Below are 22,400 nucleotides of genomic sequence, written 5' to 3' on the forward strand. Positions count from 1 at the left end.
CAATTACGAGTTTGTGATTTTAAATGGGACTGAGAAGGCAAGCTTAAACGTAGCTCCACCTTAGCAGCATGATTATGCATCATCCAACTTCTGACCAATGCCAAGGGAGACCAAGTGTTGAAAAAAATATATAGTACTGGATATGAGTGCTTAAAATAATCTTTGTGGTGTATTGTAATGGGAAAATTGTCCAAGGCCTGGAAAATATCACTGCAGTGATTGATTTGGCAAAGGATGTGTTGGAAGTACAAATGTTAAAAAGTAATATTGAATCACTTTACAAAGTATGCTTAAAATGTGCTTCCTTGTCCTGCAGATCCTAAAGCGGGTTCCTAACAGTGTGCTGTGGCTGCTTCGCTTCCCTGCTGTTGGAGAACCCAACATTCAACAGTATGCCCAGAGCATGGGATTGTCTGCTAACCGAATTATCTTTTCACCTGTTGCCCCAAAAGAGGAGCATGTGAGGCGAGGACAGCTGGCTGATGTATGTCTAGACACACCACTCTGTAATGGACACACCACTGGAATGGATGTACTCTGGGCAGGGACACCAATGGTGACTATGCCAGGTATGTGCAACGGTGGGTAACAATTTTTGTATCTATCTTATATAAGAAATATAAGTCCGTAGTTATAATTACTTGTGAAGATTTGTGTTGTGACTCTAAGCTTAAGTATATTAATTACACAAGTGCTTGCTTCATTGCTGTCAATGAAATCCAATAACCCACCAGCTGTTAATTTTCTGATCAGATGATTGCTTTGTTAAATAGTTGACTGTTGATACGATTTCTTTGCATTCTCCAACAGGGAAGAACACCCACTTCTAATAGCAAATATATGATTGTGGGTGAGGGAAGTGCCCAGTGAGTCCTTTCTGAGATGGCCTCATGCTGGTCACTTTTACTTCAGAAATAGGCTGTATTGGGTTGTATTGTGCTGATGCTAAACATAGTGTACGACTGTTTTTGGACTGGCTGATGTAATCCGTTTGATATATTAACCTTTTTTGTTACTGTTGTCCATGCTTTTGCCTCACTATGATTATTGGGAGAGGGGGAAACTTTTAGGGGAATTGGGAATCGGTACAAAACAGTGACTTTCACTTAAAGGAACAGATTTGTAATACCAGTTACATGATAATTACCATTGTATGCATCAGAAAGCATCATGTGACCAATAACTTGCATTTTTTTTACATCACAGTGACCTCCTCACAGAGTGAGGAGAACCACATTTGTCCAAGTAAGTGAGCAGTAGTTACTTTTTTCTTAAGTTTTTTTTTTGCGGGGAGCGGGGGTGTATTTTTTTTAAAGATAGCCATTATATTTCACATTGCTAGGGTTGAGCAAAGAATGTAAACACTCTACATGGAGTCCTACTTTTTCGTAGCTCTGTGTATAGTTCCTGATTGCACATAACTACTTACTGGATTAATAGTTGTAGGTCCAAAATATAAATCACTCCATGCTCTTGTCCCAGAATTTAACAAACATTATGACAACACAAGCATAAGTCAAAAACTAGAAAAGATCACTTTCCCCATTGAGCTCATCGCTCTAAGTCCTCCAACTCAAAAAGCCTAACATTTTGAATTGTAACTCCACTGACTTACATTTGTTCCAAATGTATATCACTTTAAGTCAACAACTTGCATTTATATAGGGCCTTGAACATAGAAAAACCTCCCAAAACACTTCACAGTAGCATAATTAGACAATAATCAACACTGAGCCAAAGAAGGAGATATTAGGAGGGATATCTATGGGCTTAGTTAAGGAGGGTCATAAAAGGTGTGGAAGAGTGTAGGAAGGGAATTCCAGAGCTTGGGACTTACTTAGATGGTTGAAGGCACAGTCGCTGCAGAGATTTTGCGTTGCAGGAGAGACCAGTGTTGGAGGAACGCAGAGTTCTGTGAGGGTTATAGAGCTGATACTGTAATAAACAAGAAGGTAATGGCAGATTTATTATGAGTACTTTGTATCTATGTTCCCTGTAAGCTGCGCTTTGTTCTGCATGGCCTGTTTCTTTTAATGCGCGGTCCCTTTAAATTTCTGCGCATGCACGGTATTTACAATGTAAAAGCCGGTAAGCGACCTGCACTGGACCTTTCAGAGTACTGTGCAACTGCGTGCAGGCACTTCCTAGTGGGAACATTGCTTTGTATCCATGTTCATAGTACAGGAGCAGGATAAAATACCAGGGATAGAAGAGAAAATAAAAATAAATCTAGGAGCGGAACTTTATGGATTCAGTGTAAGTAACAGAATGGTAATGGATTTAGGATAGATAAATCTCCAAGACTTGATGGTTTCCACCCCAGGGTATTAAAAGAAGTAGGTGATGACATTTCAGAAGAGTTGGTCATAATCTTTCAAAGCTCTCTCTAGATTCGGCAATTGTTACATTAGACAGGAAAATTGCTAATTTCACTCCATTATTTAAGAAGGGTGTGGGAGTGAGAAACCAAGTAACTGCAAGCCTGTCGGTCTTAATGCCAATTGTGAGAAAGCTACTAGAATCTATAAGTAGGGAAAGAGTGACCGAGCACTCAAACAAATATGAGTTGATCAGAGAGAGCCAGCGTGGCTTTGTTCAGGGCAAGTCATGTCTAACTAATCTAGTTAAACTTTTTGAGAAGATCACTAATAAGGGAGTGTCTCTGGATTATATCTATATGGACTTTCAGAAGGCATTCGATAAGATTCCATAAAAGGTGAGGGCGCATGAAATTGGAGGTAGCCTTTTGACCCGAGTTGGAAGGTAGGAGACAGGAGAATGGGAATAATGGGTAGATACTCATGAGTGGTGGGATGTGACGAGTGGCATGCCCCCAGGTATCTGGTCTGGGGTCTCAATTTTCACCATATTTATTAATGACTTGGATGAAGGAATAGAGAGCTGTAACTTAGGAAGCACCGTAAGTAATGCAGATAGGAGAAGGGACATAGATTAGGTGAGTAGGTAAAACTATAGCAAATGGAGTTCAATGTGGGCAAGTGTGAGGCCATCCACTTTGGACCCAAGATAGATAAATCGGAGTGTTTTCAGAATGGTGAGAAGAGATTTGGGAGTCCAAGTACACATTGTTAAAAGCTAGTAGACAGATACAAAAAGTAATCAAAAAGGCTAGTGGAATGTTGGAATAAAACCAGAAAATGTTGGAAACACTCAGCAGGTCAGCCTTTATCTCAACTGAGCTGGAATACAAAGGGAAGGAAGTTGTGCTCCAATTGTATACAGCCTTGATCAGACCCCATCTGGAGAAACGTCCCGAGTAAATTGTGCTGCCCCCTGTGCGGCCTGCCTCCCCCACTGCATGGCCCATACGGATTTCTGCCCATGAGTGGTACCTACAATGGAAAAGCAGGTGAGCGTCCTGCATGGGACCTTGCCGATGACTGTGTGCAACCGCACAGCTTAGCAGGAACATTGATCTGGAGTACTGCATTCAGTTTTGGCATCGCATCTCACGAAGGATATATTGGCCTTGGGTTAAATTGAGGACAGGTTGCATAAACTTGGCTTGTATTCCCTTGACTATAGAAGATTGAGGGGTAATCTAATTGGCCTGTTTCTGTGTTTTAACATTTATGCATTTCAGCTAATCCAAAATTCTGCTGCCCGTGTCCTGTCCTGCTCACCTATCACCCTTCACTGACATACATACTGACATACTGGTCACCCAACACTTTGATTTTAAAATTTTCATCTTTGTGTTTGAATCCATTCATAGTATCACCCATGCCTACCTCCTGTAACTTCCTCCAGCCTACAAAATAAAACCCTCTTCTCCCCAACCCTTTCCAAAACTCTGCATTCCTCTGACTCTGGCCTCTTGAGCATCCCAAAATTCCTTTGGCGGTTATGCCATCAGCTGCCTAGGCTTTGTGCTTTGGAATTCCCTCCCTAAATATTTCTCCCTCTTCCTCCTTTAAGACCCTTTTTAAAACTCATCTCTTTAATTAAGCATTTAGTCAGCTTCCTAATATCTCCTTATCTGGCTCAGCATCCATTTTTGTCTGGTTGAATTGCCTTGGTAATTTTTTCTACATTAGAGGTGCTATATAAATGCAAATTGTTAGATGATTTCAATAATTAATAGTAATGAATATTAAAATTAGATAAATTCATTCTTTCTTTTGTTCTATTAAACTTGCAAGTATATCTGGCTGACTGGTGTTTGGCATGCTTGGCAGAGGAGCAGTCCAGCTGGTCTTTTAGTGTCTGATATATGTGATGAATTGGTGAGGCGGGGAGAGAGCGATTCTAATATGCAATGGTCTTTATTCATAGAGACCTGTATTCCAACAGGGCAGGGTGTTGCTTGCACCAGATAGGTTTGTGGACTTTCAAGAGGACCGCTTCATGGTTCAACTGGGATCTGGAATTCAAGACTTTGTTCCCTCCACATTCTGAGCTTGATGGTGGCAGTCATCTTAATGCTGCTGTATTCAAAGCTATTTCAGGTGTTCTGTAGAACTGAATAGATTTGTAGTTCATATCAAGTTATAACCAATGATTTTGGCTCATTAATCTACTGTAATTCTTTGAGAAACGAAGTGAATTGTTCGGTTCAAATAGTGCAGTTCACTTGGATTATCAGTGCTATTAAAGTTCCACATACTTGTTTTTTTAAAAATAAATTTAATGCCTCTATTACTGGAAAATTTATATTTGTAGTTGAAAGGTGCTGGTAAAAGCTTGCGATCAATGTTGTGACTAGTAAACAGCTATAAGGGTATATTTTAGATATCCTGCTGTTCATAGAAACATAGAAACATAGAAAATAGGTGCAGGAGTAGGCCATTCGGCCCTTCTAGCCTGCACCGCCATTCAATGAGTTCATGGCTGAACATTCAACTTCAGTACCCCATTCCTGCTTTCTCGCCATACCCCTTGATCCCCCTAGCAGTAAGGACCTCATCTAACTCCTTTTTGAATATATTTAGTGAATTGGCCTCAACAACTTTCTGTGGTAGAGAATTCCACAGGTTCACCACTCTCTGGGTGAAGAAGTTCCTCCGCATCTCGGTCCTAAATGGCTTACCCCTTATCCTTAGACTGTGACCCCTGGTTCTGGACTTCCCCAACATTGGGAACATTCTTCCTGCATCTAACCTGTCTAACCCCGTCAGAATTTTATATGTTTCTATGAGGTCCCCTCTCATTCTTCTGAACTCCAGTGAATACAAGCCCAGTTGATCCAGTCTTTCTTGATAGGTCAGTCCCGCCATCCCGGGAATCAGTCTGGTGAACCTTCGCTGCACTCCCTCAATAGCAAGAATGTCCTTCCTCAGGTTAGGAGACCAAAACTGTGCACAATACTCCAGGTGTGGCCTCACCAAGGCCCTGTACAATTGTAGTAACACCTCCCTGCCCCTGTACTCAAATCCCCTTGCTATGAAGGCCAACATGCCATTTGCTTTCTTAACCGCCTGCTGCACCTGCATGCCAACCTTCAATGACTGATGTACCATGACACCCAGGTCTCTTTGCACCTCCCCTTTTCCTAATCTGTCACCATTCAGATAATAGTCTGTCTCTCTGTTTTTACCACCAAAGTGGATAACCTCACATTTATAAACACTTTCATAAACAAGGTGGAGAATGTCTAATAAATTTGTTGATGACCCCAAGTTTTGTTGTCAGGTGATGAGATTGAAAAGAATCTAGGGGTGTGGGCTGTTCACCAGATGTTATTTAATCTAAAAATATATCGCACCTAATATGCAGTTCTGCCATACAGACCAGGAAAGTCCCAGGTTCAATCTCTTTTATTGAGTAAAGGGTTTGAACTGGGCAGTAATATGCATGCTACAACTGACCTCTGCAGCTGGGCTAGGGAAAGGAAAAATCATCCACACTGTCCTGTGATTCCGATTACTCTCCTTAGAACAAAGTTGCTCCAGTCATTCATCCCTGGTTTGTTAACATAATTTGCGCAGGTTTAACATTGCCACTTTGCTTTTGTACTGCATACCCAATTTTAAAATCCTATCTGCTGTTATATTTACAGCTTTATTAACATCATTCCACTTTTAAAGATTTATGTATCTGAAGCCCTAAGTCTCTGCTTCTCCTTTAAAGTTCTACTATGTGTATCAGCCTTGGTTCAGTTGGTAGCACCCTCGCCTCTTGAGTCAGAAGGTTGTGGGTTCAAGTCCCACCCCAGAGATATCATGAACACAAAAATCTAGGCTGACACTTCTGTCCAGTTCTGATTAAGTGCTACACTGTTGGAAGTACCGTCTTTTGGGATGAGACATCCCATGGCACTATTTTAAAGAAGAGCAAGGGAGTTATCCCTGGAGTCCTGGCCAATATTTATCCCTCAAATCAGCATTGCTAAAACAGATTATCTGGCCACTCTCATTGCTGTTTGTGGGAGCTTGCTTGCGCAAATTGGCTGCTGCGTTTCCTACATTTCAACAGTCACTGCACTTCAAAATATTTCATTGGCTGTAAAGCGATTTGATACATCCGGTGGTCGTGAAAGGCGTTATATAAATGGAAGTCTTTTTTCTTTACCACTTAGTGCATATGTTCTTTCCTTATTCCCCCAAAAATTATCATCCCATATTTCGCTGCGTTATATTTCATTTTGTATTTATCTACTAACCTGTCTGTGTTCCCCTGAAGTCAACTACAGTCCTTTTCACGGTTTGCTATCTGCAATTTTGATCGTCCTCACTGCATATAATGGGTGCCTTTGTGCTGATGCGATTTTTCCCACTATACATGGTGGACAGTAAATCCATCAGAGTCCCGAATAACATCCTCAAAGTGGAAAGCCCTAAACAGAAAAGATTGAGTTGCTGCTGCTTCCTCATCCTAATGTATCTCCAAATTGAGTAGTATTTATGCCTGTACAGACTACACGGTCTTAATGCCACTCAGAGGAACAATTTTAAATAATAAAAATTAAACTGCCCTGCCCTAGTCAATTTCAAAGTTCCTGAACCGTTGCCGCTTTGTTTGTGAATGTATTTCAGAAATTTACATTTAATAAAGGGGTGATTCTAATACATTACTACAGGGCAAAATGCTAAATGTATCGGTGTTTCTTCGTTTGTATAATCAACTTTTGTTATATAGAGTAATAGTTACTGTGGTGGTTTAATCCTACAAATTGTCCTGGTCAATTTAAAAACTCTGCTGCAGGGAGAACCGGTGGACAGAGGTGACCCTGAAACAGCTGCTTGAAATGCCTAAAATAGCTGTCCTTCATATGGTTTATATGCAGCCTTTGTAATTGATGCCTGTGGTAATGGCAAATGATTCGCGTCATTTGCCTGATCTAGGCGGCTGTCCGGGAAAAACGTGGACGGTGTAAGTGGTGGGGACTGTAATGTGCTTTCATCTCAAGTCTAGAACATAGACATTAGGCTGACTGGTTTATAGTTACCGTGTTTATCTGTTCTATTGAATGTACACTAGTAGTGATGTTGGGTAAAGCAGTATTAACTAAGTCGGTGGGTTCAGTCGAAGGTAAATGTGTTTGCCGCTTTACTCTTTTTTTTAAATATATTTTTCTGCATGAATTTTGAGTACGGATTCTGTCTATACAATATCAAGGCATGCACGTGGTTTAAAATAATGATGTGTACTCTCCGTGTGTGTGTGTGTTACTAAAAAAAAAAGGAGGGGTGGGTAATGGTTATGCTTGTAATATTGTGCTTGTGGGTGGCACTGAGTGGGTTACATTATGTTACCCATTTAAATACAGTGGGGCTCAACTAACATTACATTGACAGCCAAATTGTGCTCTGCCTTCCCCATCTAGCCAGCTGCAATAAGCAACTAATTTATAAAGATTGCAGATTTAAAACTAATATTACTTCAACTTTTCTATGAGATAGTTCTCCAGCTCAAATCCAAAGGCTAGCTAAACAACAAATATAAAAATTCCAGCCTGTCGGTCCGTTGTTAATTAAAACATTGAACATAAATATGCCTCTACCTGATCATAGCAAAGTACGTGTTATTCAAATACTTTTAATATTGTTCCTTAACCCACATTAAGCCTTAATTCTTTTTAAAAAGCCGTAAGTAGCTGCCAGCTAACTTTGGAAACTGAACTGAACCAAGCAGAATAATGGTTTAACTCCACGATTGCGCCCGACGCTGCCTATTCGTTGCTATCCGAACAATAATTAACTAACCAGTATCTCTCCCTCCTGCTCCCTTTCCCCACCATGGAGAAGAGAAATGGGCCTTGTCCATCCCTCCACTGAAAACAAAATCTAACCTCAACCACTTCTACTACCCCCTCTCACCCCATGCACACTTAATTGTCTTCCCATCTCTCCCCTCTCCCCATCCTCCTCTTGCACTCCCCATGCGAATCTGCTTCTCTCTCCTCCACTATGCCTGGTTCCAGTTGACCAAGCACTTTAAGCCTGTTTAACCCAAATATGTGCTTGGTCTTGGCTCCCTATGTGCAACAGGAGATGAACTAGTGCGTGGGTATTTATAGATGTGTACACATAAAAATCCCCAACATTATACTCTCTCTATTATGAATGTAAATATGAATTTAAAAGAAGCACCAAAAAAAATCCAACATAGGTAACTGAGTCATATCTTGGTTTATGCTATGTGATGGATATGGATTTATGTATGTTATGAGAAAGCAATTCTTTCCATTTGTGATTCTGTATGTTAAATGTATTGTGTTCCTTGTTGCAGGGGAAACACTGGCATCCCGTGTTGCTGCCTCACAGCTGATGTGTTTGGGATGTCCAGAACTGATAGCAAAGACCAGACAAGAGTATGAGGATATTGCTGTCATGTTGGGCACAGATATGGAATAGTATGTTCCAATCTAATTTCACTGATCATGTTTGATTTACTTGTATCTGCCCCTTCAGTGCTGGATACCTTAAGTTGTCAGTCTGCATAGTACTAACTTGTAACCTGCTAATAAATGAATGCACCAATTTGGTTTTGGGTAGATATTCTTTGGTACTGACTAGCTATACAATGTCCTCATGACCACAACCCAACCTACAGGCACTCATCTCTGTTAGGGATAGATCATTTGAATATGTGAATACCATTGGTTAAACTGCCAAGTCATTGAAACAGTTGAAGTTGGTGCTGTGTGCTCACACCACACCTCCATCTTGATGTACAAAAGATATACAAGTATCTGGTGTGTCTCTTAATCTGAAGGTAATGTTATTAAAGATTACTGTTGAAGAGACAAAATTATTTCAGTATGTTGCAGATGGTTTTTAGAAATTAACAGTAGAATCAAAACTATTTCAAACACGTCCTAAGATTTGCCCATTCACTTGGGTGACTGCACAACTAGTTCTATAGAAAAGCAGGCTTCCTGTTAAGGCAACAGAGGAGTCTTCATACTTTACAAGAATCTAGAAAGCCCCTTCTGTTAGTACTCCCACCATACCTCAAAAGGAACTTTGCATTATTGTCCACTTCAGTACTGACTTAATTTGTAAATTGAGGACAGGGGTCAGATGTTTTGAAACTCAATAGGGCATACTCGCATAGGGTGATTGGGATTGACTTGGAAATTTCTCTCTGATTCTGCATTCGTTTTCATAAATTTGGGAATGTTTTTTGTTAAGGAGTGCTCCTATTAAGATTTTGGACTTGAATGTAAAGAAGCTTTCCTGATCACACTGATTTTTCCCTGTTACAGTGACAGTCTAATTGTATATGGAGGATGAACAGTGTATGAAGAGCATCTGAATAATTTTAGGAAAACATTAAAGGATCACCTAAAAATCTGGTCTCAATTAGAATTGCATACAAGAGGGAGAGATGGAGTTGCTGCACTGCAGTTTGTATTCTGCATAGATTGAAGAACATTTGAACATTTCATGACAAAGAATGAACACAAGGACAGATTCACAAAACTCCTTTAACCTTGGAACCATCAGCATGTGTTAGACTTGTAAAGCAGATGTGGCAATAAGGCCTCCTGCTGTAACCTTATTGCAAATTAAATCTAGTTGAGACACCAGTATTTGCAGTTCTGAGCAATATAATGTGTCTTTTTAAATGCAAGAACTGTGCTGGGAAGCAGGCAGTGGAATGTCTTGCCATACAGAAGGCTGACATTCTGTCCTCAAACCCCTTGGTTGTTTAGCTACCAAGTGCAGATGGTACATGAAACTCTTGGACAGCCATGCCTATCCCTTGAGTGTAGGAGCTCTATTTCTGTATTTTTGAGTTTGACACCATTTTAACATTACCTTTTATTGTTTCATTATACAGTCTGAAGAAGATCCGAGGAAAGGTGTGGAAACAAAGAGTGAGTAGCCCGTTGTTCAATACCAAACAGTACACTACGGATCTGGAGCGCCTCTACATGCAGATGTGGGAGCATTATGCTGCCGGCAACAAACCAGATCATGTGATCAAGCCACTTAAAGCTATGGAGATGAATGAAACAGCTTGAACTCGCACCATTGCTGAAGCAGTGTGACTTGACATGAGAATACCTAACTGCACACTTGGCTCCAAGACCCATTATACACTGATTGTTTTGGGTTTTTTAAGACAAGCCATAAATTCTGGCAATAACACAATTTCATACCTGCCCAGAGTGACTCTTCAAAGATTGGAGCCCTTTTATTGAAAAAATCGATCTTTTATTGGTGTTAAAGTTCAACCAAGCTGAAACAGGATGGTATCAAGTACACCATGTGCAGTAACACAACCTCTGATTTAAATTGAGCAACGGTATTCTTTATACAGGATGAATATGAAAACATTTGTAATGATATTTAGCCAGAACGTCACACTAGTAATTAGAAGTTAAAAATCTGATATCACCATCTCATCGCTACACAAATGGCAGAGGCTTCCTTTTGAATGTCTGAAGGCCTGATCGGTGGATGAGTTCATTAAGGCCTTACACTAACTATTTAAAGAGGTGTCATTATGTTTTTATGTGTCCCTGTCAAATTATTTTTATAAACCATGGAGGCTCCCTTGTCAGTCTTTGTGCTCTCTGCCTTGTTAGGCCTTTTAAATGCAAAGTCATTGTACTTGTGTGGGAAACTGCTTTCCACATGAAAACGATGTGCCACATGGCCAGTGTATGTCTTTACTGCTGTTTGCTCCAGTTCTTCAAGTGATGCAGCAGGATGCACATTACCAGTTGTCCTATGTTGGCTCAAATAATGCGGTAGGATGCATTTGTGTGTGTCAGACACAAACTCGAGTGATACAATGGAATGCATTTCCTTGTATGTCCCATACAAGCTTGAGTGAAGATGTAGTATGCGTTTCTATGCATGACCGTGCAGTTGTAATAATTGTACAGAGTAGCAGTGCTACAACTGTCGCTGAGGTCTGGAATGAAGTTTTGGAGACTGGCCCAGTGAAGGAACAGTTTGGAAAAATTAAAACCAGTTAGTCTAGAGAATGGTTGCTCTTCTTTCTCACTGAATGGACTCATTTGATTTTTGTAGGATCATTTTGTGAAGGGCTAAGGATTCTTCCTTTGCCCCAAGGTAAGTATCTAATCAGTTATTAATATTATGTAGACTTAGCAACTTTCTGCAGTTTCTAACCACCGATAATATTTAGTGGTGACTCTTTTTACATATGCTTTTTACTGATGCAAAAGTTTAGTGGGGTGTTTTTGGAAGATTTTCTTTTGCTGTCATTCAAACAATCTACTTGCTCAAATGTATAACACAACTGCTTTCAGAGTTTATTATTCTCAGGTCTGCGTCAAGAATCACTTCAACTTGACCCCTCATCGCTTCAACTTGACGTAACATTTGGTTTACTGGGAGCAGCCAGTATGATTGTAAATATTTACATTAGACTCTCCCTCTTCTGCCCACTCACCCAAAACTTCTGTGGAGTGGTATTGAACAAAGCGCAAGTGGTTGGTTTTATTTCTCAGATCATTTGCAACTGATAAAGTCCCACGCACCTTTATTGGGGAAAGGAATAATGTGTGGCTCATGATGTTAAATGGATTAATAAAATACTGATTTTTATTTAACAAATAACTAAAAATAAACAGCGGATGATGAGGTTTGTACTGGATTGGGAGAGGTGGCAACAAAGGCGGGTGAGCATGTTATGAAAGAATCTCATTTCATTGGGTATGATGGTAATTCTACAACATCTGAAGGATATTTTTTATCATCAGTAACTCTAATATGCTTTGATTATTTTGGTTCTTAATTATTTTTCTTTTCCCTGTTTGTATCAGCTATTTTAACATCTAATTGACATTTCATTGGTACAGACCTCTAATTTTTGCATTGTCTGGATTTTGGGCTGTATGAAGTTGTAAATACATGTGAATGAGAATCTAATGTATCTCTGTGTACAATTATAAAGCAGCTGGATGCTTCTACTGGTGTCTTGTGTTTCTGTGTTGAGGTGTTTGCGCAGCCTCTGCTGTATCGATACAAGATTTACAATTGGTGTTTGAACTTTTCCAAGTGTGTTCATTTAATGTTTGCCCCCACACCACTCTTCCCTATGTAACATAGTTGGCAGGTGACCTGTTACTAAGATTCTGCCACCTTAACTGCGATGCATGTGAAATTGGCTGAGCTGACTTGATGGTAGACTTATTTTTCTACCACCCTCCCTGTAAAAGAAGACACTAATCACAGTTTAGCACATTTCATAAATCTTATAACCAGTATCAATTACTTGTGTGGGTTGGTTTTGTCATGTTACTGCAGCGCCTTCTGTGAATTTTCTTTTTAATAGGCAAACATGCTTTTTTTTTAAATATAGGGAAAAATGCCTCTTTTTAGGGCAGGGAGGATTGAGTTAATTGCTCCTGGCAAGTTTTAGAAATTTACTGGCGAGATCTGATGCTACCAAATATTGGTTCCTGGGGATCTTTACAAAAGTCTGAACTTGTATTGCATTGCTGTTATGATTTTTGATGCTAGAAGTTTGCATGAGCAGAGATTGTGCACTCTTGTATTCTAATTTGCTTCCAACATCCAACTTTCCATTTCTGGCTGTGGCTGAACGGGACAGAGTCTTAATTTTTTAAGTGCTCACTTTTTTCAAAAAGTGGACCAAAAAAACTATATGTCATCGTAACTGTGTTCGGTCCATGAATGGCAAGTCATTTTTGCTGACTGTTAATTAAGGCATAATTCAGTTCTTTAGGTTAATCAAAAAAACATTTTACATTAGTTTATAATGTACACTTCACCCGCACAAAGGTGTTTAAAGATCAGCCTCAGGCAGTGGAATTCCGTCACTTTGAAACATATCTACATGCATTTGAAGGAGATCCTTTCTGTTTTAAATAACGTGCTTGGAATTTGAAGTCAATTCTTATGAAAGAGCAGTGGGGTTTGAGGATGTAGGCCATAGTTGGATTTATTGAAAAAATCAAGTTACTTTTATTTGAATGTTTAAATAAAGGTAGCTTTAAAAATGAAAATTTCTTGCTTGTTTGTACTGTTTTCCACAGGTTCTGATCACTTTAGTACACTGATTTGTCTCAGTATAAATGTGTTGAGCTGTTGGCTGTGACCAGCAAATACAGCACATGCAAGCTACATTAGATTGGAGTTGTTTTCCATATTACAACAGTGTTGTGTTGCATGTTAAGCATGAAATGTTTTAACATGAACGACACTTAAGAATATAGATGTATTTTTGCATTATTCTAATACAGAACAGCTAATATAGCAGAATTGGTTTAAACTGCTTACAAATTTCATCTTTTCCTCTTAATGACACTGATAATATTGGGGAGGATGAGTTTCAGGGTCAAAGATATTGTACTATAAGGATAGGCACATAGAGATTAAATAAATCAATAAGCTAGTTGGAGCTAAAAGGGTTGTTAGGTTAAAGTGCACTTTTTTAAAAACGCTCTTCTTGGGCAGTCCCTTGGAAAAACACAGGCTTTTGTTCACATAGAAACATAGAAAATAGGAGCAGGAGCAGGCCATTCGAGCCTGCACCGCCATTCAATATGATCATGGCTGATCATTCAACCTCAGTACCCCACCCTAGCCTTCTCTCCATACCCCTGATCCCTTTAGCTGTAAGGGCCACATCTAACTCCCTTTTGAATATGTCCAATGAACTGGACTCAACAACTTTCTGTGGCAGAGAATTCCACAGGTTCACAACTCTCGGAGAAAAAGTTTCTCCTCCTCTCTGTCCTATATGGCTTACCCCTTATCCTTAGACTGTGTCCCCTGGTTCTGGACTTCCCCAACATCGGGAACATTCTTCCTGCATCTAACCTGTCCAGTCCCGTCAGAATTTTATACGTTTCAATGAGATTCCCTCTCATTCTTCTAAATTCCAGTGAGTATAAGCCTAGCCGATCCAGTCTTTCCTCATATGTCAGTCCTGCCATTCCAGGAATCAGTCTGGTGAACCTTCGCTGCACTCCCTCAATAGCAAGCATGTCCTTCCTCAGATTAGGAGATCAAAAATGCACACAATCCTCAAAGTGTGGCCTCACCAAGGCCCTGTGCAACTGCAGCAAGACCTCCCTGCTCCTATACTCAAAGCCCCTTGCTATGAAGGCCTGCATGCCATTTGCTTTCTTTTCTGCCTGCTGTACCTGCATATCTATCTTCAATGACTGATGTACCATGACATCCAGGTCGCGTTGCACCTCCCCTTTTACTAATCTGTCACCATTCAGATAATAACCTGCCTTCCTGTTTTTGCCACCAAAGTGGATAATCTCACATTTATCCACATTATACTGCATCTACCATGTATTTGCCCATTCACCTAACCTGTCCAAGTCCCCCTGCAGCCTATTGGCATCCTCCCCTCAGCTCGCATTGCCATCCAGCTTAGTGACATCTGCAAACTTGGAGATATTACATCCAATCCTTCGTCTAAATCATTAATGTATATTGTAAATAGTTGGGGTCCCAGCACTGAACCCTGCGGCACCCCCACTAGTCACTGCCTGCCATTCTGAAAAGGACCCGTTTATTCCTACTCTTTGCTTCCTGTCTGCCAACCATTTCTCTATCCACGTCAATCCAATACCCCCAATACCATGTGCCTTAATTTTGCACACTAATCCCTTGTGTGGGACCTTATCAAAAGCCTTTTGAAAGTCCAAATACACCACATCTACTGGTTCTCCCTTATCCTCTCTACTAGTTACATCCTCAAAAAATTCTAGAAGATTTGTCAAGCATGATTTCCCTTTCATAAATCCATGCTGACTTGGACCGATCCTGTCACTGATTTCCAAATGTGCTATTGCATCGGCGGTGGGGGGTGCGGAAGGAGTGTAAGAGAAGGAAATTACTGCAATATAAAAAGGCAATAAATTCCTGTTACTATAGAGCATAACAAAGGTTTGTATAACAAGGTCTATGACTCAGGTGAGAGGGGCGAGGGCAGGGGGAGGTGCAGCAAGAGCACTAGTATGGTGTGTGACCCCTTATCCCTGTCGAGCAATTTGTTCAAAGATCTAAGGATCATAAAACACCCAATCGTGTTGAATCTAGCAGGAGCTAGATCATAAAAGAAAATGATATAAAAAGAGATGCAACCTTTCACTCAGTAGGAACTTCTGCCTAACTTCATGATCAGGTAATGTGAACGGGCTTGGATAAGCCAGTCTCCCTATTTTCTCCTAAAGGTTTCCTGCATATATCATTTTAGATGTAGGGCAGAATGTTACTATTCTGTATGAAGTTTTGAAATAAATCATCATTCGTATGGCAGTAGCAAATCAAACGTCACAATATCTAAGTCAGAAATCCAGGCCAAAGATTCCGGTGCAACAGCGTGGATATTTTGTAGGCTGCCTGCAGATTTTCTCTGAGGGCATTGCTTATGATGTGCTTCAGGGTCGCATGATGGGGATGCTTTAACCTTCCATCTATGGAGAAGGTAGTAGCATCTACCATGACCTGTTATGAGGCGGTTGCTGGTTGTCCACTGTTTGCGAGGGAGGTTTGATACTTCAGATTGTACTGTGGAGTCCTCTTAAGGAATCTATTCCGTATGTCACTACTCTTTCAAGCATTTAGCCATTGGTCACCAAGGCTGAGGGGAGATTGCTGCAGGGCTTCAATGACAGTCCAAAATGGCTGCCTAGATTTGAGACAGGTTGGTGGTAGGTTGTTCAAGTTGACCTGGATCGGTATGTCTTTACTGGTGTAGCGGTTGTATTCTTTGGAGACTGCATATCGCGGCGATGTTTTGATGCACCGGCAGCCACAGTGTTGCTGTCGCTAAAAGCGTATCGGTGATGATTCTCATAGTAGAATTCAGCTGGACATCAAAAGATTTGAGATACGGACTTGATAGCCAGGCCAGAGAGCAGTATTATGCTGTTGGGAACACCAGGGTGAGTGCTGCCGTATGGAGGGTTTGAGCATCTGCTCCCCATGTGGATCCAGTGAGTTTCTGGATCAAGTTCACTCTACTCTTTAGTTTCTTCCCAAAGTTCTGGAATATGCGATCAAGCTCGACTCCTAAATAGGAGGGTTTTTTCGCATAATTAGCCTCTGCGCCGCAAAAGGTAACTTTCAAAGCTTGGTTTGTTTGATGGGTGTTGAGGTGGAATGTCGAGGTGACGGTCTTTTGCGCGTTTGGCCGAAGTCGCCATTGGCGGAAGTAAGCCTCCATCCTCTAAATCATTGGTCAGGGTATCCTTGGTGATGGACAGATTAATGTCATCAGCGTATATGAACTTGCGGGACTCTGTTTCGGGCAGGTCACTGGTGTAAACGTTGAATAACATGGGTGCCGGGACAGAACCCTGTGTGAGTCTGTTGGTCAGTGTCCTATATCTGCTCTTCTGGGTGTCAGCGTACACACTGAAGCGTCAGTTCCTAAGTATGGAATTAAGATGGATTGCTGTTCCACAGGGTAAAATGATAATAAATGGAAGTTAATTCTCATATTACTGACTCTAGTCTTTCAAATCTGTTAAAAGGATAAAGAAGGAATTATCCCAATATATCTGGTTTTTTGAGCTGTGCAATTTAAGCAAAATGGATGTGAATGGAAAGTGAAGCCTGGAAACAAGAGACTGGAATTCAAGATTTCAACTAGGGCCTACCAGTTCTGCAGCTATAAGAAATAGGAGCAGGAGTAAGCCATAGGGCCCCTTGAGCCTGCTCCGCCATTTAAAACAATCATGACTGATCCAATCGTGGACTCTGGTCCACTTCCCTGCACGTTCCCCATAACCCCTTATCCCCTTGTCGGTTAAGAAACTGTCTATCTCTGTCTTATTCAATAACCTAGCTTCCACAGCTCTGAGGCAGAGAATTCCACAGATTTGCAACCCTCTGAGAAGTTGTTGTTCCTCCTCCTCAGTTTTAAATGGATGCCTCCTCCTAAGATTATGCCCCCTAGTTCTAGTCTCCATTATCAGTGGAAACATCCTCTCTACATCCACCTTGTCAAGCCCCCTCATAATCTTATTTGTTTCAATAAGATCACCTCATTCTTCTGAATTCCAATGAGTAGTAGCCCAACCTACTCAACCTTTCCTCATAAGTCAACCCCCTCATCTCCGGAATCAACCTAGTGAACTTTCTCTGAACAGTCTCCAAAGCAAATATATCCTTTTGTAAATATGGAAACCTAAACTCTATGGCGTATTCTAGGTGTGGCCTCACCAATACCCTGTATGACTACAGCAAGACTTCCCTGCTTTTATATGCCATCCCCTTTGCAATAAAGGCCAAGATTCCATTGGCCTTCCTGATCACTTGCTGGACCTGCATGCTAACCTTTTGTGTTTCATGCACCAGGTCCCGCTGTGCTACAGCACTTTGCAATTTTTCTCCATTTAAATTATAGTTTGCTTTTCTGTTATTTATGCCAAAGTGCATAACCTCACACTTTGCAACATTATACTCCATCTGCCAAATTTTTGCCCACTCACTTAGCCTGTCTATGTCCTTTTGCAGGTTTTTTGTGTCCTCACACATTGCTTTTCTTCCCATCTTTGTATCGTCAGCAAACTTGGCTACGTTACACTCGGTCCCTTCATCCAAATCGTTCATATAGATTGTAAATTGTTGGGGTCCCAGCACTGATTGCAGCACCCCACTAGTTACTGATTACCCACCCGAGAATGAACCATTTATCCCCGACTCTGTTTTCTGTTAGTTAGCCAACCCTCTATCCATGCTAATATATTATCCCCAACCCCGTCAACTTTTATCTTGTGCAGTAGCCTTTTCTGTGGCACTTTGTCAAATGCCTTGTGGAAGTCCAAATACACCACATCCACCCGTTCCTCTTTATCCACCCTGTTCGTTATATACTCAAAAGAACTCCAGCAAATTTGTCAAACATGACTTCCCCTTCATAAATCCCACCTGACTGAATTATGCTTTTCCAAATGTCCCTCTACTGCTTCTTTAATAATGGAGTCCAACATTTTCCCAACCACAGATATTAGGCTAACTGGTCTATAGTTTCCTGCTTTTTGTCTGCCTCCTTTTTTAAATAGGGGTGTTACATTTGCAGTTTTCCAATCTGCTGGGACCTCCCCAGAATCCAGGGAATTTTGGTAAATTACAGTTTGAGGAGTGAAAAGTGCTAGTGACTGGATAATAAAACTCAGGAGGATGGAATTTGTCTATACCAAACCAAATAATTTTAAATAAACACTAGGAAATGTTAAAATAGCATCACTATTTGTTGTTGTAAAGCATTACACGTTCTAGAAACTAGTGCAGTGCATATTCAAGTTGTAGATCTGTTACCAGCACTCATTCTTGCAGCCTGTAATAAATTTTGCCATTGGGTCAATAGTGTGAAGAAATTGCATTTGTTTAAACCGTAGTAATGTTAAATATCAGACGAACGATCATCAACCTGAAATGTTAATCCTGTTTCTCTCTCCACAGATACTGCCTGACCGTTAATATTTGCTGCATTTTCTCTTTTTGTTGCAGCTTTCCAGAATCCGCAGTATTTTGCTTTTATATTCTAATGATCTTGAGTTTGTCCTGTTGTAACTGTTTTGCCAACTAGATGAAACAGTATTTCACTAACAAAGTTTTAGAATTTGGAAAACCTCATATCCCATTAACAACTATTGCCTGCCACAGCAGTTGAATGGTCCTATACAAAGTCACAAACCACATCCACTGTGACTGACCTTGGTACATTACCCCTCTTCGTCTTCCTCTAACTGTCTGTGGCCTATGGATAAGGGGTAGGCCATTTAGGACCGAGATGAGGAGAAACTTCTTCACCCAGAGAGTGGTGAACCTGTGGAATTCTCTACCGCAGAAAGTTGTTGAGGCCAATTCACTAAATATATTCAAAAAGGAGTTAGATGAAGTCCTTACTACTAGGGGGATCAAGGGGTATGGAGAGAAAGCAGGAATGGGGTACCGAAGTTGCATGATCAGCCATGATCATATTGAATGGTGGTGCAGGCTCGAAGGGACGAATGGCCTACTCCTGCACCTATTTTCTACGTTTCTATGTGACACAGTCGACCACACCATCCTGGCCAACAGTTTTCCTCTGTTATCTAGCTCCGTTGGATTGTCTTCGCTTGGTACCATTTCAAAGCTATCCGATCATAGCTAGAACATCTCCTGCAAGGGCTTCTTCCCCCACCTGCACCATTGTCTCTAGGTCCCTCGAGGATTGGCCCTCATCTACATGTTGCCCCTTGGCGACATCATGTGAAGACATGGGGTCATGTTTGACATGATGGCACCTAGCTCTCCCTCTCCATTGCCTCTACTGTCAGACTGCTCAAATGATATCCAGTCTTGGATAGGCACTATTTCCTCCTGTCAAATATTGGGAAGACTGAAGCCATCATCTTTAACCCTTGCCACAAACTATACACTCACCACCGATTCCATCTCCCTCCCCGACCATTGTTTTGGGCTTTTTGCAATCTCTGCATCCTATTTGAGCATGACTGAGCTTCTGACTCCATATTCTCTCAATGACAAAGACTACCTACTTCCACCTCCAACATCGCACATTTCCATCCCTGCCTCAACCCATCTGCTACTAAACCCTCAACTGTGCCTTTGTCACGTCTAGACTCAACCAAGCCATGTTCTGGCTGGCCTCCCATCCTCCACCCGCTGTAAACTTCAGCTCAGCCAAAACTTTGCTGCTTATATTGTATCTTGCACCAAGTCCCGCTCACCCATCATCCCTATCTTTGGGGACCAGGAAGCAATGCAATTCAGCAATGTCTCCAATTTAAAATTCTCATCCTTGTGTTTAAAGTCCCTCATGGCCCTCCCTTTCTCTGTATCCTCCTCCAGCACTAAAACTACAACCCCACCTCCTTGCCCAAACACTCTACTTCTCACACCAGCCTTTTCTGACGTAACCGAGGGTTGATGTGGTGTACATGGACTTCCAAAAAGGCATTTGATAAAGTTCTGCATAATAGGCTTGCCAGCAAAGTTGAAGACTGGAACAAAAGGGACAGTGGCAGCATGGATACAAAATTTATCTAAGTGACAGGAAACAGAGAGCAGTGATGAACATTGTTTCTGGATTGGAGGAAGGTATACAGTGATATTCTCCGGGATCAGTACAAGGACCACTGCTTGATATATATATTAATGATTTGGACTTGGATGTTCAGGACACTATTAGAAAATTTGCAGTTGACACAAAACTTGGAAGTGTAGTGAACAGAGGAGTATAGAGATAGACTTAGCAGGACGTAGACAGGCTGGTGGAATGGGTGGAGAGAGAGAGAGAGGGAGTGAGTAGGGGGGGAGGGGGTAGAGAGGGAAAGTGCAAAGTGATACATTTTAGCAGGAAGAACGAGGAGAAGCAATATAAACTAAAGGGTACAATTCTAAAGTGAGTGCAGGAACAGAGACCCAGTGGGTATATATGCACAAAGCGTTGAAGGTGTCAGGGCAGGTTAAGAAAGCGGTTAAAAAAAAACACATGGGATCCTGGGGTTTATAAATAATGGCATAGAGTACAAAAGCAAGGAAGTTAAGATGAACCTTTATAAAACACGGGTTTGGCCACAATTGGAGTATTGTCCAATTCTGGGCACTACACTTTAGGAAAATGTGAAGGCCTTGGGGTGTAGAAAAGATTTACAAGAATGGTTCCAAGGATGAGGAACTTCAGTTATGTGGAGAGACTGGAGAAGCTAGGACTAGTCTCCTTGGAGCAAAGAAGATTGAAAGGAGATTTTATCGAGGTGTTCAAAATCATATGGGGTCTAAACAGAATAGAGAGGGAGAAACTGTTCCCATTGATGGAAGGGTTGAGAGATGATTTGCAGAAGATCCAAAGGGGACGAGAGGAAAAGAAAATGTATGCGAGTGGTTATGATCTGGAATGCACTGCCTGAGAGGATGGCAGATTCTATCATGACTTTCAAAAGGGAATTGGATAAGTACCTTAAGGAAACATTTTGCAGGGCTACCGGGAAAGGGCAGGGGATCGGGACTAGCTGGGGGCCTCTTGCAGAGAGCCAGAACGGGCTTGACGGGCTGAATGGCCTCCTACCGTGCTGTTACGATTCTATGAACACCCGTCCCACCCCATTGGCAGCTGTGCCTTCAGTCATCTGAGCCCTGTGCTCTGAAATTCCCTCCCTTAACCCGCTCTGCCTCTCGACTTCTCTCTCCTTTAAGTCCCTTCTTAAAGCCCATGTCTTTGACCAAGCTTTTGGTCACCCTTGCTAATACCTCCTTTCGCTTGGGATCCATTTTTATCTAATTACCCCCTGTGAAACACCATGGGATCTTTTTCGACATTTGAAAGTGCTATATAAATGCAATTGTTGACCACCCCTAATTTTTCATGCCTTCATAACAGGTATTTCATTTCTGACCTCAATCTAATGAATCTTGACTATCTTGTTATTGGGTGTAATATGGTGGTGCCCATAGATGCACAGTATAGAAACATAGAAAATAGGAGCAGGAATAGGCCATTCGGCCCTTCGAGCCTGCACCACCATTCAATAAGATCATGGCTGATCATTCACCTTAGTACCCCTTGCTCTCTCTCCATACCCCTTGATTCATTTAGCCATAAGGGCCATATCTAATTCCCTCTTGAATATATCCAATAAACTGGCATCAACAACTCTCTGCAGTAGGGAATTCCACAGATTAACAACTCACTGAGTGAAGAAGTTTCTCCTCATCTCAGTCCTAACTGGATTAACCCTTATCCTTAGACTATGTCCCCTGCTTCTGGACTTCCCCAACATCGGGAACATTCTTCCTGCATCTAACCTGTCCAGTCCCGTCAGAATTTTATATGTTTCTATGAGATCCCCTCTCATCCTTCTAAACGCCAGTGAATACAGGCCCAGTCGATCCAGTCTCTCCTCATATGTCAGTCCTGCCATCCCGGGAATCAGTCTGGTGAACCTTCGCTGCACTCCCTCAATAGCAAGAACGTCCTTCCTCAGATTAGGAGACCAAAATTGAACACAATAT

At 41.3% G+C, this 22,400-nt stretch overlaps 1 protein-coding gene and 1 long non-coding RNA gene across 6 annotated transcripts in view; one reads left to right on the forward strand and one right to left on the reverse strand.

Annotated features, from left to right (window-relative positions):
• The window catches only part of ogt.1 (O-linked N-acetylglucosamine (GlcNAc) transferase, tandem duplicate 1), a 98,703-nt gene extending 86,350 nt beyond the window's left edge, over window positions 1-12,353 (forward strand). The window contains exons 20-23 of one of the 5 annotated variants that reach the window (XM_070882597.1): window positions 317-581; window positions 1,207-1,245; window positions 8,692-8,815; window positions 10,249-12,353. In XM_070882597.1, coding sequence (XP_070738698.1) covers window positions 317-581; window positions 1,207-1,245; window positions 8,692-8,815; window positions 10,249-10,432 — 612 coding nt within the window. In that variant the 3' untranslated portion in view covers window positions 10,433-12,353. Of the gene's footprint in view, window positions 1-316; window positions 582-1,206; window positions 1,246-4,296; window positions 4,356-8,691; window positions 8,816-10,248 lie in introns of those variants that run through there. The other 4 variants (XM_070882598.1, XM_070882602.1, XM_070882601.1 and 1 more) reach the window with 4 other exon arrangements.
• LOC139265546 (uncharacterized) overlaps window positions 1-22,400 on the reverse strand; it is a 48,157-nt gene that overhangs the window by 3,521 nt on the left and 22,236 nt on the right. Inside the window, exon 3 of the long non-coding RNA XR_011593568.1 lies at window positions 1,838-1,935. This is a non-coding gene — a long non-coding RNA (uncharacterized lncRNA). The remainder of the gene's footprint in view (window positions 1-1,837; window positions 1,936-22,400) is intronic.

This window comes from Pristiophorus japonicus, chromosome 6, assembly GCF_044704955.1.
Source record: "Pristiophorus japonicus isolate sPriJap1 chromosome 6, sPriJap1.hap1, whole genome shotgun sequence".
In the NCBI taxonomy this organism is placed as follows: Eukaryota; Metazoa; Chordata; class Chondrichthyes; family Pristiophoridae; genus Pristiophorus; species Pristiophorus japonicus.